The sequence below is a fragment of the Oryx dammah genome, unplaced genomic scaffold (genome assembly GCF_014754425.2).
Source record: "Oryx dammah isolate SB20612 unplaced genomic scaffold, SCBI_Odam_1.1 HiC_scaffold_2, whole genome shotgun sequence".
Lineage (NCBI taxonomy): Eukaryota > Metazoa > Chordata > Mammalia > Artiodactyla > Bovidae > Oryx > Oryx dammah.
The window spans coordinates 73,534,608-73,554,105 of record NW_024070186.1 but is presented as its reverse complement, the minus strand read 5'-3'; the positions used below and the strand labels follow the sequence as shown (position 1 = coordinate 73,554,105).

At 45.4% G+C, this 19,498-nt stretch overlaps 1 protein-coding gene across 3 annotated transcripts in view; it reads left to right on the top strand.

Moving 5' to 3' along the window:
• Positions 1-14,124, top strand: part of ABCC5 (ATP binding cassette subfamily C member 5) — a 79,992-nt gene extending 65,868 nt beyond the window's left edge. For all 3 annotated transcript variants that reach the window (XM_040251875.1, XM_040251890.1, XM_040251882.1), the window contains exons 27-30: positions 8,173-8,251; positions 9,284-9,397; positions 11,179-11,343; positions 12,667-14,124. In XM_040251875.1, the coding sequence (XP_040107809.1) occupies positions 8,173-8,251; positions 9,284-9,397; positions 11,179-11,343; positions 12,667-12,768 (460 nt within the window). In that variant the 3' untranslated portion in view covers positions 12,769-14,124. The remainder of the gene's footprint in view (positions 1-8,172; positions 8,252-9,283; positions 9,398-11,178; positions 11,344-12,666) is intronic.
• The last annotated feature ends 5,374 nt before the right edge of the window (positions 14,125-19,498 follow it).

The window sequence follows — 19,498 nt, the reverse complement described above, 5'->3', positions numbered from 1 at the left end:
TGTTGCCACCCGATGGACAGGCTCAGTGGCTGGCGTGCTGCTGCCCGAGTTTTTTGTTGAGCTTGGAGCACTGTTTAGTCAGTCAGCTGTGCAAACCTAGGAAATCATATAAGTTTCATTCTCTGCTCACTGGAATTTTGACTTTTTAGGTCAGTCATAGACACTGAGGACAAATTCAATCCCAGACCTTCTACCTTCCCTTTATCCTCTCAAGTTTCTCATACATCCCAAAGAATATCCAGTGTTTGGTATTCTTTTGCTGCTCTTAGAAAATTAGAAGACCTGTAATGAGTTTCCCAAGGCAAGGGCAGGCTAAATCATCTGCTCCCTCAGCTACTTCCTGCTGCTGCTGCTGCTGCTGAGTCGCTTTAGTTGTGTCCGACTCTGTGCAATCCCATAGACGGCAGCCCACCGGGCTCCCCCATCCCTGAGATTCTCCAGGCAAGAACACTGAAGTGGGTTGCCATTGGGTTGCCATTTCCCTCTCCAATGCAGGAAAGTGAAAAGTCAAAGTAAATTCACTCAGTCGTGTCCGACTCTTAGCGACTCCATGGACTGCAGCCCACCAGGCTCCTCTGTCCATGGGAGGAGTACTCTTCCAGGCAAGAGTACTGGAGTGGGGTGCCATTGCCTTCCCCAGCTACCTTCTAGAGACTCCAAATTTTGGAACTGTATCTCCACCGCCATTAACCAGCATTGGGGTGGGTACATCTCCTGGAGATTCCAACTTGCAGTTAAAGTGTTTCAGAAGGGAATTCCAAAATTGAACAAACAAAACTCAGAATCTTGAAAGATAAAAATGTCTGAATTGTTCTGCATACAAATATCGATAAATCATAGACCAGACCATTTAGGGGCACACCCCTCCCTGGAGTAGCCCATTCCAATAGCTCGTCCTAATCCGATCCATTCCAATAGCTCGTCCTAATCCGATCCATTCCAATAGCTCATCCAGGCCTGCCTCATCCAGCTGTCTGGGTTTGAGCTCCTGTGTCTGGGCTCCTGTCTGTCTGAGGCCAGCCAGTACTTTCCTCTGCCGTTTGCTCTGATGATTATCTCCATGAAGAGAGGTCCGTTTTCATCCAGACCTAAACACTTTGGCTGACGTTCCCTCTTTCATAGTCCTGGCAGTACTTTTCTTTGCCCAGAGGACCTATGCTTCCTGGTCTCAGGAAGCCCATCTCTTTGCTTCCACCCTCGCTTTCCGTCCTTGTGGACTGTCTGCAGTCTGGCTTGGCTGGTGGTTAGTCTGCCCCTCAGAGGGACTAGTTGTCCTCAGCTGTCACTCTGGTGTGTCTCTGCGTCTCAGTCTCCTCACTGGGGATGAGCACATCTCATCACTGGGAGCCTCTCTACCTAGCGTCTATCCATTATCAGGAAGCAGTGTTCTCACTTCTTCCTGTTCAGATGCTTTCTCTCCTTTTCTACTTGCCCATTTTATTTTATTTTTTTCCACTTTTGAGGAATATCTCAAGCTCTCAACTCAAAATCGCAACAAAGGCACCTGAGCCCACAGCTGATCCACCTCTACTTTGGTTCATTCTGGGCCAAACCACCTTCAGGCAGAAGCACGTAGTGCTCTAGAAGAAATGGAAGCTGCTCCAAATTTGAAGCAGTTCTTAGAATCTCAAAGTTTTTCATTTGTCTTTTTATTATTCTGTTGTGTAAGGCACCCCCTTTTACTTTTTTTTGACATCTGAGTCTCTGTGGAATCAAGGAATCCCCAAAAGCTTCTTGTCTCAATGTCAGCAAGTAATGGTAAATCTAGGATAACTATGAAGAACACTAGATGTTATCTAAGTTTTGTTGAAGTCTTTCTGGCTGGGATTTTGTATGAAATCTCTGTATCTTCGTTTCAATTTTGCTGTGAACCTAAAACTGGTCTTTTAAAATTGTCTTTAAAAAAAGGAAAAGGTCATTCTGGGGCGTTCCTGGTGGCCTAGTGGTTAGGATTCTAGGCTTTCACTCCTGGGGCCCAGGTTCAGTCCCTGGTCGGGGAACTGAGATTCTGCAAGCTGTGGCATGGCCAAAAAAAAAAAAAAAGTCACGCTGTACCAGACACTGCTGCTCTAAAGAACAACAATAACAATAGTATTAGCTAAGTTTATTGAGGATTTACGTGGCCTACTGTCCTAAGCATTTAAATTGTATTAATTTATCAAAATTAAAGTACTCAAAATTTGATGAGGGTAGGTACTATTATTATGCCTATTTATAGGTGAAAAAGCTAAAGCCCAAAGCGGTTAAATGAATCTGGGCTATTTGGCTCAGAGCCTGGGTTCTTCCTCACCATGCTTGCTGTGTTGTCTCCTGAAGTTCCAACCACACTCTCCTCAGTTATAACCTTGAGAGGTGACCCGTCTCTCCAAGCACTAAGGCTGGGCCTGCTTCCTCAGGAGTCTTGACCGTTAGTTACCTTTCTTTTTCCAGTATCTTTAAAATTTCATTATCTGCTTTCAGATTTGCAGTAGGTCTCTGTCCCCTTTCCTGAGAAAAATTGTCACACAAACTCTGCTCTTCTCTTTAGTCTTTTTCATATGCTCTACTCTTAACTAAAGGCCAAAATCAGTCCATATTTCTGAATGACTATTTTGAGCTTTCCTTTAGCTTCCTGTCAGAAGGTCTGAGCGTCCCATAGTCTCCTACCCTGAAATCCCAAGTCTGCAGGGAGGTGCCCACATGGACAGAGGACAGTGTGGTTCAGCGTGGAGTCTTCTGTGTGCCTGGAAGGGATTGCTGTATCCTTATTTCCCTCAGGAGATACTCTTGACCTTATTCGGTAGTTGTCAATAGGTGAGCTTAGAATATTGCTAAAAATAAAATATAAAAAACCAAAGATGAAAATACACTTTGGGCAACATAGGACTCCAGGACTACTGACTGTTAAAAATAACCTTCATTCTCAGATTTTCTTTCTGTCCATCCACCCAGCTGAGTACTTGATGCAGTGGATACATAACTTTGCTTGCTTTCATTTTTGTGGGTCGGACCAGGACCATCTGGCCACTGTAATGAGGATGTGTTTTTGTTTTTTTTCATTCTTGATTGAGTTCCCTGTTGAGATCAGTCTGGTCTGCCTTAATGTGTAAGTATACCACCTGCTGGGGTTTCCCCAGTGGCTCAAGCAGGAAAGAATCCGCCTGCAATGCAGGAGACAAAGGTTCAATCCCTGGGTAGGAAAGATCCCCTGGAGAAGGAAATGGCAACCCATTCCAGTGTTCTTACCTGGAGAATGCCATGGACAAAGGAGCCTGGAGGGCCACAGTCCATGGGGTGGCAAAGAGTCAGACATGACTGAGAGACTAAACAGCAACACCTGCTGGTGTACATAAATATTCCCTATATATCTGGAACCCATGGCTTAGTCTTAGGAGCTCCTTCAGCTGGTGTGATGGGCCTGGGCGAGGTTGAAGGTCAAGCCCATCCACATGTCTGCCGAGGCTGATGGGGCAGCTGCTCAGTGAGCAGGGTCCGCACTCTGGTGTGCTTCCTGCTTGTCTAGTAGACATATCTGATGGTTTTACTGGATGTGTTTGTGTGCTAGGGATGCTGCAACAGTGTACCACAAACTGGGTAGTTTAAAACCACAGAACTTGACTCTCTCACAGTTCCTGGAGGCTAGAAGGATGACATCGAGTGTCAGCAGAGCTGTACTCTGAAGCCGGTAGGGTCCTTCCTTGCCTCCACTACCTGTTAGTGGTTTGCCAACAGTCTCTGGTGTGCTGGGCTTGTAGGTTCATCATTCCAGTCTCTGCCTCCATTGTCACATGGGTTCCCTCCCTGTCTCTGTCTTTATGTGGCCCTCTCTCTAGGACTGGTGTCCTAGATCGAGAGTCTACCCTACTTTACCACTCCAGGCTGACCTCATCTCACCTAATACTATCTACACTGATTTATTTCCAGATAAAGTCACATTCTTAGGTACTGAGGATTAAATTTCAGCATATCTTTTGGGGGGATACTCTTCAACCCATGATGCTAGGCATCAGTGTACAGTATTAACATTTCCTTGGGACTTCCCTGGCAGTCCTGGGGTTAGGACTCCTCACTCTCATTGCCGAGGGGCCCAGTTCGATCCCTGGTTGGGAAACTAAAATCCCACAAGCCTCACAGCCAAAAGAGAGAGAGAATACTTCCTAGACTAACTCTAGAGAAGTTATCTGCACATTTCTTTCCTGAAAACCAGTATTATGGACCCTTCAATCTTGAACATATATTTATTGAGGTCTTAACTCTGTGGAAAGGACTCGACTCAGCAGACTTGGGAAGAATCTGAACAAGTGGTAAAATCTAAAGCCTAAAATTATACAGTCCTTCCAGAAAGACATAGAGAAAGGGAAGATTTGAGCAGTAGGTGATGGGCTAAGCCAGAAATCCAAAAAGTGAGGTATCAAACCATAGGTAGCAGTTTATCAAGTTACTGGTGCTGGGAATTCCAGCCTTAGGTAAATACAAATTCTCTACAGGCAAACAGATCACAGTAGTAGAGACTGCGCAGTGTTCCAGGGAGCTTGGAGCTTGGAGATAGAACCAGAGTAAGGTGGGGCCTCAAACCTTAGGAGCCTGAGCAGGCTGTCAGGCTAGACCTGGATACATGGAGACAGAATAGGAATTGACCTAGCAGAGCTGGCTAACAGGTAGATTCTAACTCAAGAAGAGGTTTTGCTGGCTCTAAATGGGAACTACAGTCAGAGCAGGAGCCAGATCAGAGCAGCCGGGTGCTAAACCACAGATCCTATTGCCTGAGGAAGAGTTGATTCTCTGTAATGGGCAGAGGCTGCTCTTCAGCATGCAGTCCTGTGGGGTGGCTGTACAGAGAACGCAGTGCAGGGTGAGACCAGGCGTACAGAGAACGCAGTGCAGGGTGAGACCAGGCAAAGCATGGTCTTTGCTCAGGTGCTTTAAACATAACCCCTGTTTAAAGCCAGTCATGATTTCCCATGGGAGTAGGTACCCTTTCTTCTAGGATGATGAGGAATTCTGGACCACCACAAAAGTCCTGGAACCTTTTTTTTTAAGTCTTTATTGAATTTGTTACCATATTGCTTCTGTTTTATGTTTTGTTTTTTTGGCTGTGAGGCATGCGGGATCTATGCACCCTGGATTAGAAGGCGAAATCTTAACCACTGGACCACCAGGGAAGTCTCTTGTTTTAAAAAAGAGCTCTGAGCATTTTGGTTCAAAACTAAAAACCCTATTATGACCCTCAAGGTCAAGAATTCTGCTATAAAAGTATGAGGAAGTCCATATTAGACCACACAAATAGGAGAGAGAATATTTTATTATGAAAACTTGCCTTGCTATCTGGATAAACGTCTTTCAGAGGATTGTCTTGCTAATCTTGCCCCATGGGAATTGCCACCAGTCTGTTTTGAATCAGGGGAAAATGATTAACCTTTTATCCTCCCAGACTTGGGATGGAGAACAAGTGTTTGAGTCTGTCCCTGATCTGTGGTATATCAGTACAAAGTTCCCCTAAAAAGGTGGCTGGAGAGGACAGCCATAGACACAGATTTCATCAACCCTACTGCGTGTGCAGACAGACTCCAGAGTGTTAGAGGGCCAAGGATGATCAGGTGCTTTCAGGGTCTTTTAGTTTTGTCTTTTTGATTAGAAATGGGTGAGATTCTCCTTGACTTAGCCTGTGGTCTGCCATTTCAGTTTTAGGTTATCAACAAATCGAACTGCCTTCTTTAACTGAGAGGGCTCTTCCTGGATGACATCCCTGCAGAGATCAGCCTTCCCCATCTAGACTTTCCATAGGAAGGATCCTGGTGTTCAGGATCATGGGATTATTGTGTCCACTTGGAAAATGTGCTGAATATAAGAGTCAAAACCACCAAACAGTGTAACCAGGCATTTAAAGTGACCACATCCCCGGTCAGTTTAACAGCCACCAGCTATCAAATGTCTACCATGTTCCAGGCGCTGTATCTACACCTCTCTAATGTTCACAGCAACCTACCAGGGTGTGTCATGTCACTGTCTCCCCATTTTATAGGTGAGGAGACTGAGGAGTGACTTGTCCAAGCTCATGCAGATGGTAAGAGGCAGAGTAGGGATCAAGCGCAGTTGGCTCTTACTCTTGCAAAAAATATTAGACAGTATACCCAGGCTACAACAGTGAATAAGATCCAGACAGGGATTCTAATCCAATGGAGGAGAGAGACAAATGAAACAGTGACGAGTGCCATCATAAGGGTGAGCTGGGGGAACCCCCAATCCAGGCCTGAAGGGCCAGAAGACACTTCCTGAAGACACCAGCTAAGTTGAGAGCTGACGGATGAGAAGGAAGCATAGCCAAGAAGCAGGAACAATGTAATAATGGTGCAGTAATAGTAGCTCTCACATACACACTGCCAAGCCGGCAGCAGGCGCTCCTGCAAGTGCTTTACATGGGTGAATTGTAGTGCCCACAGCTGCCTTTTGAGGAGGTGCTCTTTTATTTTTTTGGTTGCACTAGGGCTTCGTTGCTGCACAGGGGCTTTCTCTAGTTGCAGGGAGTGGGGCTGGTCTTGGTTTCGGTGTGCAGGCTTCTCATTGCAGCGGCTTCTCTTGTTGCAGAGCACAGGCTGTCGGTGCTCAGGTTACGGTAGTTGCAGCACTTGGACTTGGTGACTGTGGCGTATAGGCTTAGTTGCTCTGAGGCATGTGGAATCTTCCCAGAGCAGGGATCGAGCCTATGTCCCTTGTATTGGCAGACAGATTCGTATCCACTGCACCACCAGGCAAGTCCAAAGAGCTGCTCTTTCATCCCTTACACTTAAGGGAACTGAGTGTAGAGAAGTTAGGCTAACTTGGCCAGGGTCACACAGTTGTCATTGATAGAAGCTGTGAAGGAATCAAGCAGTCTGGCTCCAGAGCCCTTGCTTTTTACCAGTGCCTCTCACGTCAAAAGGTGGGGAGTGATCTCATATTCTAAGTGGTGGGAAGCACATGTGTGAAGGTACACGAGAAAGTGGGACTGTTTAGTGAGTCTCCCAGGAGTCCAGAGATGGCATGTACCAGCCTGCACTCTCCTCTAAAGAATTCTTCGGTAATGACCTGCTTGTGTTTGCATACCCGAGGTTAGTCACCCCAGACATGGAGACGAGTGTGGATCAGAGCTAGAGTTCTCCCAAAGGTTTTTCTATTTCCCACACCTTAAGTGTAATTTATGAGCAAAGCAAATTATATTTAATATCTTTAAGATTACTAGACCCACAAATGTGATGTTTAGATCGAGACAAGACACCCAAAATTAATTCTACAGCCCACCTTCCACCCAGTATCTGTTTCATCACCACCTGTTCACCTCATCCTCCACGACAAAGAGCTTCCTCTTCTGTCTTTAACACTTTAAGAGCTATCTAGTCCTGTTGTTTTGGTGTCAATCTTAATGTCCTTGAGGTGCATACTTTTGGTATAGTAAGCAAGAACAGTTCCCAAACTGATTTTTGGTGCCAGTGAAATCCTTCCTCTTGAGCCCCTTTCTGCTTAGCTTTGTCCCTCCCTCTCCTGCAGGATTGGCATCTTTCCTGGTCAGCTAGCTGTTGAGACCCCTGCCCAGTGACACAGCTCTCACCCTGGTGCAGCAAGAGAGAGGGAGTTTCTCCGAGTTTATACATATAAGAGATGTATTTTAGTATGCATATGTGTAGGAAGAAATCTAGAAAGATATATGCCAAAATGCTAACAGTGTTTGTTTCAAAGGATCTGATAAGTGATTAAATATATATTGGTTTTAGGGAATTCTCTGGTGGTCCAGTGGTTAATACTCTGGACTTTCGGTGCGGAGGACATGGGTTTGATCCCTGATTGGGGGACTAAGATCCCACATGCTAAGATCCTATATATATATATATATATGGGTTTATATATCTTATATATATATATAAGATCCTATATATATATATATATATATATATGGGTTTTTTTGACTTTTTATGTCTATATTTCCTAATTTTTCTATAACTAACTTGTATCATTTACATAATAAAAATAATACAGTTTTGTAAAGAAGAAAAGGAGGCTCATTCCTGTGACGGGCAGGCAGCAGCACGCCCATCTCGGCTTCCACCTGTGGCCTGAGGGGTCTGAGCCCACTGTTTAAACCTTTACCACAGTCAGCCTGTGCAGGGTGGTTGCTTATGTGTTGGATCCCTGAGAAATTCCTATTATGTTTCTCATTAGATCAAATTTGGATCCCTTCAACCAGTACACTGAAGACCAGATCTGGGATGCCCTAGAAAGGACACACATGAAAGAATGTGTAAGTAAAGAACTGAGGGAGAACTTTGCTAGAATTTCAAGGATGGAAACTCAGTGATGCCATGGCCATTCCCCAGCCAGCTCTGGCTGCCTCTGTCCAGCCTGGCCTTTCCCGCCACCTCCCGGATGTCTGTGGAGGAGCACTTCAGAGCAAGGCTTCCCAGGCATTTCACAGTGGGTGTAAAAGTCGGTATTTCCCTATCCTCACCTCCCCTCTCTTATTCCCTCCCATGGTCATATTTCCCTTTTTATTGTACCATCCATTGATTGAGAAGATATTAATGACAACCACTCAGAGTTCAGTAATGCTTTTAAATCAAGTTCTATTTTATTAATCATAACAGTACAACATCCTTTTGAAGCATGTGTATATGTGCAAAAGATTTATCACTTCTTGAGTCCACAGAAAGCATGCAGTGTGCGTATGAACCTCTCAGAGTAACTTACCAGGCACCCTCCAAGGGCCACGAACTAAGATTACCCCTGGCCTGGAGTGGGGTCTCTTGTGCTCCTGCACACTAGCCCAGGATCTCCTGCCCAGATTCAACTAGAGCAGCTCTGCCTTCATGACCTTTCTATTGGGCTTCTTCAAGCAATTTCATTTGAAGAACAGGTTCTATAGTTTATAGGAAGAAAAGTTTGACAGCCATGGGTCTACAGCTTTGGCCTTCAGAAAGAGAGTAGTTTTGTTTACCCCATCTCTCATTGCATGACCATATTTTCAGGACCAAAAATGACAGGATTTCAGGACATTAAAAAATATTGGAATTTCTGGGACATTTTGATGACATGAGACTAATAGATAGTTTAGTTGAAATATGAAATGGCCTAGAAAATGTGGTCCTGCTATGTGATCATCACACCTGTATGTTCTTTTAAGTGAGCCAGATTCTTGGCCAATAATTCTTTCATCTGTTTAAGAATAATTTTGCCACTGGGTTTTTTACAAAATTTAGCTTTGTTTTCTTTCTTTCAAAATTTAGGTTTTTTTTTTTTCTTTAACCCTTCTAATCCCTATTTCCTTTCTCCCTAGATTGCTCAGCTACCTCTGAAACTTGAATCTGAAGTGATGGAGAATGGGGATAACTTCTCAGTGGGGGAACGGCAGCTCTTGTGCATAGCTAGAGCCTTACTCCGTCACTGTAAGGTAAGGCAGTCTGGTGGGTGGCAGAGGAGGGGGTCAGCAGAAGCACAGGAAGAAGGAAGAATAGCCATTGCCTGTGGCATGAGGTCCAAAGGCATTCTTGGCTCCAAGCCCAGTGGCACTTTTTTTTTTTTTTTTTTGATTGCACTGAATCTTTGTTACTAGGCTTGGGTGTGGGCTTCTCATTGCATGGCTTAAAGCTCAACATTCAAAGAACTAAGATCATGGCATCTGGTCCCATCACTTCATGGCAAATAGATGGGGAAACAATGGAAACAGTGACAGACTTTATTTTCTTGGGCTCCAAAATCACTGCAGATGGTGACTGCAGCCATGAAATTAAAAGACACTTGCTCCTTGGAAGAAAAGCTATGACCAATCTAGACAGCATATTAAAAAGCAGAGACATTACTTTGCTGACAAAGGTCTGTCTAGTCAAAGCCATAGTTTTTCCAGTGGTCATGTATGGGTGTGACAGTTGGACCATGAAGAAGGCTGAGTGCCAAAGAATTGATGCTTTTTTTTTTGGGGGGGGGTTCCATAATTTTATTTTATTTTATTTTATTTTTTTTAAATTTATTTATTTATTTTTAATTTTTACTTTACAATTCTGTATTGGTTTTGGCATAGATTGACATGAATCCACCACAGGTGTACATGCGTTCCCAAACATGAACCCCCCTCCCACCCAGAATTGATGCTTTTGAACTGTGGTGTTGAAGAAGACTCTTGAGAGTCCCTTGGACTGCAAGGAGGTCCAACCAGTCCATCCTAAAGGAGATCAGTCCTGAATATTCATTGGAAGGACTGATGCTGAAGCTGAAGCTCCAATACTTTGACCACCTAATGGGAAGAATTGACTCATTGAAAAAGACCCTGATGCTGGGAAAGATTGAAGGCAGGAGGAGAAGGGGACAACAGAGGATGAGATGGTTGGATGGCATCACCGACTCAATGGACATGAGTTTGAGCAAGCTGCAGGAGATGGTGAAGGACAGGGAAGTCTGACGTGCTATAGTCCATGGAGTTGTAGAGAGAAGGACATGACTGAGCGACTGAACAACAGCCACCCTGTTGAGCGTGGACCCCAGGGCTCGCAGGCTTCAGCAGTTGCAGCTCCTGGGCACTAGAGCACAGGCTCAGTAGCTGTGGCACTTGAGCTTAGCTGCTGAGTGGCATCTTCCTGGACCAGGGATTGATCCCATGTCTCCTGTGTTGGCAGGTGGATTCTTCACAACTGAGCCACCAGGGATGTCACTCAGTGGCTTTTTTTTTAGGAGAATATCCAGAGATGTTTAACCTTGACACAGTTTGGGTATATGGATATTTTGTTTGCTTTTTTGTTTTTATTTTTGATGGCCTCGAGCCTTCAGTTTCCAAGGGCAACTTGTTTCTGTCCTGTGAGTAGTTGTAGTATTGGAGGCCATAGACTTAAAAGATTTTAAAACTGTAAGACATGTCCAGATCATCAAATACAGTCCCCTCATGTTAAAACTGGAAAAGGGAAGTCCAGAAAAGTCACTGTTCAGAGTCACAGAGCAAGTGAGGTGAATAGTTTGTTAGATCAGTATTTTACATATTTGTGGAAGTCAAGGCAAACATATGAATTTGAAGTTATATCAATTCTAAACAAAATAGTATTTTTATATTTGTGTGTACTTATTTAGAAAAAAACAATATATGATATAAAATTCAAAGCCTAAAACACATTTTGGTGAAACCTAGATTAACTAGAATGCTTAAGGAATTGGTTGGATCCCTCTTTCTCCTCTCTTCCCCGGCAGATTCTGATTCTAGATGAAGCCACAGCTGCCATGGACACCGAGACAGACTTACTGATCCAAGAGACCATCCGAGAAGCATTCGCTGACTGCACCATGCTGACGATTGCCCATCGCCTACACACAGTCCTAGGCTCTGATAGGATTATGGTGCTGGCCCAGGGGCAGGTACTGAACCCCCAAGGGACCTTGGTTTGGCACGTGGCCTTGTCTGGGAGGAGAACTGGCCCCTGCAGGACTGGGCTGATGGCCCTCATAGCATTCAGATAAGCAGCCACAGTGACTCCAGCCTGGCTCCTTTTGCATGGGACGCAGCCCTCCCAGTCAAGAGGTTGAGTCTGGAGCATGCGGTTGGGTTCTCATTATGCTTTACTGTCTGCTCTTTTGTTGCTTGTGAACAGTGACACTTCGACTTAGGTCAGAGAGCGTGTGTACTTTGTAGTTCACTCACAGGGCTTTTCCAAAGCTGTTGAGACCAGCCACCACACGTCTGCTTTTCGCAGTCATGTAGTGGTGCCAGACTTCTTGCTGTTCCCAGCTTTCCCACATACTGGCCCCCAGGCTTTTTCATTTCCTGCTATTTCCTTTCAGTGCTGTTGGCTATAAACCATCTTGGGTCCCCTAAGCATTTCCACCTCTGTGTTTACTCATACAGTTCCATCTACCTAAAATGCCCTTTCCTGTGCTCGCTCTCCCGTGTGGACCTGCCTATACCCTGCCTATCCCATAAGAGAGCCAGTGTCTGCCTCCCCCTTACTGTACAGGCTGTCTGCTCTGGCACCCAACCTCATACCATTACATGGCCAGCCCCAGGAAGACACTTTGTCCTTATGCCTGTCTCTGTTGGACAGGATAGCTTTTCCTAAGAGCATCCCAGGAGATGTCCTGTTCTCTCTCCTTGGCCAGAGTCGTGTCACACACCTTTGCCCTGCAGCAAGGGAGGCTGGGGGAGTGAGTATGTGGCCTCTGTCTGGAGGCAGGTTCTGCCAGCACTGTTCCGTTTTCTGCTGCAGTGTGATTTCCGGTGACTGCCTAGTAGTCCATCATGGGAATGGATAATTGACTGAATTGAACCCTCATACTCACTTCCCTTTTGTTTTTCTGCCAACTAGGACTCTTTTCCATCCATAGGTTTGAATCAGCTTGCACAGCAAGATGCCATTTACTTGATATGCCTTTGACTTGAGCTGCAGTTTCTTCCCTCTGCAGCATATAGGACCTTTCGATTGATTCCTTCTTACACAAGGCTGAAAGAATGGAGACTTAATGTGAAGGCACTCTGGAGGTGTCTCTAAATTTTCTCTGAACTAAACTCTGGTTAGTTTTTAAAAAAGAGAGAGAACCCAGGTGGGCATGGCAGAGCTAGCTGAACTGCCACGTTGAGTCCATTCTCTGGGGTTTGGGGCTTTGCCCCTCTTCCTGAGCTGTGTCCCTGTAGGACACCCTGAGCGTCCCCGAGTCACCTGCCGTTGCTGTCTCCTTCCTCTGCAGGTGGTGGAGTTCGACACGCCATCCGTCCTTCTTTCCAACGACAGCTCCCGGTTCTACGCCATGTTTGCTGCTGCAGAGAACAAGATCGCCGTCAAGGGCTGACTCCCCCAGTGCCGCCCACATCTCTTTTTATTGGAGCATTGCCATTCCCTGCCTGGGGCGGGCCCCTCACCTCGTCCTCCTGCCCAAACCTTGCCTTTCCCGATTTTATCTATCGCACAGCAGTTCAGGATCGGCTTGTGTGTTTCACTTTTAGGGAGAGTCCTATTTTGATTATTGTATTTATTCCATATTCATGTAAACAAAATTTAGTTTTTGTTCTTAATTGCACTCTAAAAGGTTCAGGGAACCGTTATTATATATGTATCAGAGGCCTATAATGAAGCTTTATACGTGTAGCTATATCTATATATAATTCTGTACATAGCCTATATTTCCAGTGAAAATGTAAGCTGTTTATTTTATATTAAAATAAGCACTGTGCTAAGAACAGTGCAGATTCCTTTCTATCATTTTTGTACAGTCTGCTGCACTAGAGGTCTGGTGTTGCTATTAGACTACAGGAAGGGTAGCGTGCGTTCTTCCCCACCTGGCTGTTTCACGGTGCCGGGATTTCTGGGTGTCCGAAGGAAGGAGTGTAGCAGTAGCCTGCCCTCCAGTGGCCCCCCTGCTGCCTTCCCAGCAGCCACGCCGGGGTGGGGCAGAGCAGGGGCCACGGAGGCCGTGCAGAGCACCGTGAATTCTCAGGGCTCCTGCTTTCTGTCCTCTTGTCACCTCACCGCTTCTGTCGGGAGAGCAGTGTGTCAGAGTCCCAGACCCCTCTCCTCCCCCTCCACCGGGACCGAGAATCACAGACCCTTCCTTGGCCAAGGGGGAGCATCCTCCTGCCGTCCTCTTTTCTGCTGTTGCTTCTCAGCAAGCATTGAGTCTGCTCCGAGTGTCCCACTGCCTCAGGTTCCCAATGCTGGCCAACGCACGGAGCTCTGGCGTCTTGAAACCGTCGGTTCCGAGCCCTGGAGCCCACTGCTGCTTGGCCCGATGGTCCTTCTTCATTTGCCTGGCCTCACACCCCCACAGTTGAGTGACAGGGTTCAGGATTTTGTGGGTCTGTTTTCCTTTCTCCCTGCGGTTGCCGCAGAGTCTCTTCCTCTCTCCAAAGTCCGCGACTTTAAGCAGCTCTTGCTAATCAGTGTCTCACACTGGTGCAGAAGTTTTTGTACTGTAAAGAGACCTACCTCAGGTTGCTGATTGCCGTGGGGCTCGGTGTGTTCCCACCAACCCCGGTTGTGCCGTGGGGCCAGTAGCTCAGGTGGGCGTGCTCACTGCTGTCATCCGTTGAATGGTCAGCATTGCATGTCGTGACCAACTAGACATTCTGTCGCCTTAGCATGTTTGCTGAACACCTTGTGGAAGCAAAAATCTGAAAAAGTGAATAAAATTATTTTGGATTTTCTAAAACTCTTGGTGTGGAAAATAATTCTCTGGGAGGGGAATAAGCTGTCTTTGAGTGGCTTTGGAGTCCCGGAACCTTGGATCTGAATATCCAGCAGTGAAGTGACAGAGGGGAGGGGCCAGTAGTGGAGCTGATTGGTTGCAGCGGATGTGGAGTACACCTTGCCTTGAATCACTACAGTGGGCCGAAGTCCCTGCAGCCTGTGTCCTGGGCATGGTCACCAAATCAAGCTCCTGTGCTGCTAATAAGAGTCGGAAGTGGAAAGGGTTGTGAGATCGGTGGCTGTGGAGAAATATGTTTTAAGTGAACAGTTTGTTGAGGGTTCTCAGCAATCCAAACAATGTAATTGCTCTTTCAGCCAATTCATTCAGATTAATTTATTGAGAGTTAAGTGCCCATTCAAAAGGGTACTCATTCTAACATTTCTCAATATGTCATATTGTATGCAGAAAGCTTTTAAACTATTTGGTATCAGTTCTGCTGAGTCATCAATAACCTCAGATATGCAGCTAAAACCACCTCTTATGGCAAAAAGCGAAGAGGAATTAAAGAGCCTCTTGAAAGAGGAGAGTGAAAAAGCTGGCTTAAAACTCAACATTAAAAAAATGAAGATCACTGCATCCGGTCCCATCACTTCATGGCAAATAGATGGGGAAACGATGGAAACAATGACAGACTTTATTTTCTTGGGCTCCAAAATCACTGCAGATGGTGTTTGCAGCCATGAAATTAAAAGATGCTTGCTCCTTAGAAGAAAATCTATAACCAACCTAGACAGCATATTAAAAAGCAGAGACATTACTTTGCCAACAAAGGTCCGTCTTATCAAAGCTATGGTTTTTCCAGTAGTCATGTATGGATGTAAGACTACAAGAAAGCTGAGCACTGAAGAATTGAGGCTTTTGAACTGTGGTGGTGGAGAAGACTCTCGAGAGTCCTTTGGACTGCAAAGAGATCAAACCAGTCAGTCCTAAAGGAAATCAGTCCTGAATATTCATTGGAAGGACTGATGTTGAAGCTGAAGCTCCAATACTTTGGCCACCTGATGCAAAGAACTGACTCATTTGAAAAGACCCTGATGCTGGGAAAGATTAAAGGCAGGAGGAGAAGGGGAAGACAGAGGATGAGATGTTTGGATGGCATCACTGACTTGATGGACGAGTTTGAGCAAGCTCTGGGAGTTGGTGATGGACAGGGAAGCCTGGGGTGCTGCAGTCCATGGGGCCACAAAGAGTCAAACATGATTGAGCAACTGAACTGAACTGAACAGCCCCTAACCCAGGTCCTCAGCTCCTCAAGCTGGGATTACATTGGAAGAACCTCCCAAATATCCAACTACCTGCAGGATTTTCCTGATCCATCCTGACTTGTACTCTGACTCAATCTGTCATTGATGTTAATCACACGCTCACGTTTTCAGTCTAATTTCACACATCTCCCCTGTTTCAAACACATGAATTCCTTCATCTGTGTTCAATTTGGATCTTTCAGGCTCTTTACAGCCATTCTGTGGGCATTACTGGGGTCTCCGTCCGTCCAACTGGCTCCATCTAAGTCACCTTCTGCGTGTCCTTTTCCCATCACTCTTGTCTGCTGACTTCCCCTCATCTGGTGTGAGAGGAATAACCTGGCCATAGGCACTAGGAGGACCATCCATCACCTCCCATGGATGACCATAGGAACGTGGACCTGCTGCTTTTCCTGCCTGAATCTCAGCTTCTTCCTCAGAAAAATTGGGAGCATAATGTCTATCTTATCTTACAGGAGAAAAACACTGAACTGTGTTGCAAGCAAACCACATTCTTCAGCTATTTCTGTGCTTGTGTCCACACCATAGAGACACATCCTCCATGAAATCAGGAACTCCATGTTGCAAAGAGTCAGACATGACTGAGCGACTGAAGTGCTGAGTCATCAGAAAGCGGATCTTAAACCCAGCCCTTTAAAAACCAGTGTCATAGAAATTAAGGGGGGCAGCTCTTAAGTTAAAAATGTTCCTCAATTGCCACATTTCAAGTGCTTTGTCACCACCTGTGGCCTGTGGCTACACAAACATATTCAATAGAATGTTCTCGGCGTTGTGGAAAGTTCTCTTGGATGGCACCAAGGTAAGCAACCACTTTTTTGGATGCACTGGAATTGCCCTCCAAGAAGGGTAACAAGGGTGGCAGAAGGAACCCTGCATGGTCATTCCAGAAAAGCTCGCTGCTGCATGTCACACTGACTTCCCCTCCTTCAGTGCTGTTCTCTCTATCTTGGGTCTCCTCCCACCTCTGTAACCTGCTTTGTCCCTTTAGGAGGAGGCATTGCCCTGCCTTCTGCCCTCTCCCTTTGTTCTTCTTGCCTGGATTCTTTCACTCCCAGCAGCACAGTGACAGACCTTCAACTATGGGCTTGGCCTGTCTTTAGGACCAGTCTCTGCTGCCTGCTGAGCACCTCCACTGAGCACCAAGCCCCTCAAACAGCCTTTTGAAAATCAGTGTTCCTTGTCTTAATTAGTGGCTCCTCTGACTTCCTTAAGTCTTTCAGGCTAGAAGCCTTTAGTTATATCAGTTCTCCTGCCCCTTCCCAATAAACTCAGTCACTTCAGGTCCTATGCATCACCATCACCACCCCCTTCTCTCTCCTTTTGCCATAATTTAGACTCACCTCTCTTTCTTTTTTTTAGTTACAGCCTCATTGCTAGTCTCCCTGCCATAGTTGTCCTCTCCAAATCACTGTATATACCACTTCCAAAATACAAACCAAAATGCAAGTTGATCAAATATTTTACCGTCCAAAAGTCTTCAGGAGACAATTACCTGTAGAGTGGCCTATATTCCTGAGTTTGGCAGTCAGGGTGTTCATTATCTAGCTCCAACCCTCCTTTTCTACTCAGTATTCCTAAATATAAGCCAATATTTTATTTTTTATTTCTTTTTGGCTGTGTTGGGTCTTCACTGCTGTGAAGCCTCTTCTCTGGTTGCAGTGATTGAGAGCTACTCCAGCGCAGGCCACAGGCTTCTCGCTGAGGTGGTTTCTCTTATTTGGGAGAGCCAACTCTAGGCTCACCAGTTTCAGTAGTTTCGGAACACGGGGGCAGCTCCTGGGTTCAACAGCGCAGGCTCAGTAGTTACGGTGGAAAAAAAAAAAAAAAGTAGCCGTGGTTCACGGGCTTAATTGCTTCAAGGTATGTGGGATCTTCTGGGATCAGGGATCTAACCCATGTCTCCTGCATTGGCAGGTGGATTCTGAGCATCAGGGAAGCCCAAGTTGATATTTTCACCCCTCTAAATCTTTACTATTTTCTCAGCCTGGAATCCCTTGATCTTCTCTTGTCAAACAAATCCATGTTTTCCTTCTTAGGCTTCTCTGGTGGCTCAGATGGTAAAGAATCTGCCTGCAATGCAGGTGACCTGGGCTCCATCCCTGAGTCAGGAACATCTACTAGAGAAGGGAATCTACCCATTCCAGTATTCTTGCCTGGAGAATTCCATGAACAGAGGAATCTTAAGTTCAGTTCAAATACTATGCCTTGCACAAAGCCTTTCGCTTAAAACCAAGTTCCCCTTGGTTCCTCCAACACTTTGCTCACAAATCTATTTTAAGGTTTATTTCTTTTTGCTTTGTATATTATGGCTGGTTATTTCCTTATATTTCATCCCATGAATATAAACTTGAAGGCAGTAAATAATCTTATTAAATATACTCTTAATTATAAGGTACATTTTGTATACCTTTTAATTCCTGGCTTAAGTATTATGTTTTACATACAGAAGGTGCTTAATAAGTATCACACTACTTAGCCAACTTTTGAATGGTGCCTCAGTGAATATTTGTTAATAGAAATCAGTGTTACAGACTTTCTTTATGGTCATGGCAAAAAAAGAATTTGATTTCTTCAAAGGCAAAGAAGTGGCATTGAGGGAAAGAGGCCTTATATAGAATGATGGGGTATTGGGGTCCTTTAATGGACCAGAACCTGGTGGTCCAGAGTCGACGATAAGAAAGTGAAAGAGAGCGCTGGAAGGAGGGAGAGAGAGTGAGAGAGAGAGAGAGAGAGAGAAAGAAAGACATGGGGACCCAAGCTCTGAAGGAGCAAAGGTGCTTTAATGATCCTTCTGTGAGTATATATAGGCTGTTGTACAAGAAATTTCTTTTGACAATGGTAAAGATCAGAAAACCAAATGAGGTACAGCAACCGTTACCAAGGGAACAAGGGATTATAATGGTCACAAGCTCAGGAGATAATCCATATCTCAAGAAAGAGGATCTAGACTAAGCAGTTTTGTCCTAAGGAGAATGTTTACTGAAGGAGATTCAAGCCTGTCTCATCCTATGACCTCAGTCCTGGGAGCGGCTTGCCACTCCACTAGTTTCTGACAACAGAAACTGACAAGGAACAGAGGATTTATGAGAAACAGCAAGTAGGAATACTCCTGTTAAACATTCCCTAACAATCGGGAATACCAGAGAGTCAGGATGCCCAGCATTTGAGGGGTGGTTCAATGATGTGACTGCTCCTCTCCTGCCCCTTTGCTGATTGATCACCTAGAAATAGGGCCCAGACTGAAAGAAAATGAGCCATGGGGGTGGGGGCGTTGTGTCACAGAAAGGCTCAGCTACTGAAAACTGACCTTGCACTGATGGTTGCCTGCTGATCATGTGCCGTATTTTCTAAAGAGCTTCCTTTTTTTTTCCCCTGATTATAAAAGTAATGCATGCTTCTTGTACACAGTTTGGAAGAATGCAGACAGATGCAGTGAAGAAACCCAAAACTGCCTGAACCCTGCCATGGCAGTGTGTTTAGAACCATGGCCGTAGCAGTGTCTCCCATCTCTCGGGCTCTCCTGCCCTGTGACCTTGCCACTGTCCCATGAAGAGATGGGGTCTGTTTCTCCACTCCCTTGAGTGTGGGCTCTGTGATGACTTTAACCCACAGAATGTGGTGGTTCTCTGCTAGTTCTGCACAGAGCCCCTTTGTGGCCTAGAAGAGTGGCTGCCTCTTGGAAGCCAGCCGCTGTGTCAGGAGTGCATCTATTGGGAGACCACCATTTTGTGAGATTTACAGAGCACATGGAGGGTTCCAGGAGGATGAGGGAGCGTGTGGAGATAGAGTGAGGCCAGGGAGTACTGAGGCATCCAACTTGTGTGTGAAGAGGCCACTTAGGGAGTAAAACCTCCAGCCCCGATCCCAGCTGATGCCTCATGGATTAGAGACGAGCTACCCCACTGAACTGTCCCCAAATTCCTCAGCAAAATTAACTTTTTTAAAGCCAATATATTTTAGGGTAGTTTTAAAACACTACTGAAGCATCCATCACGCCAAAATAGCCAGTGTTACCTCGTATTCTTTATAGCTTTTTCTAAACATGCATTTTTTTTCTTTTTAAAAAAATT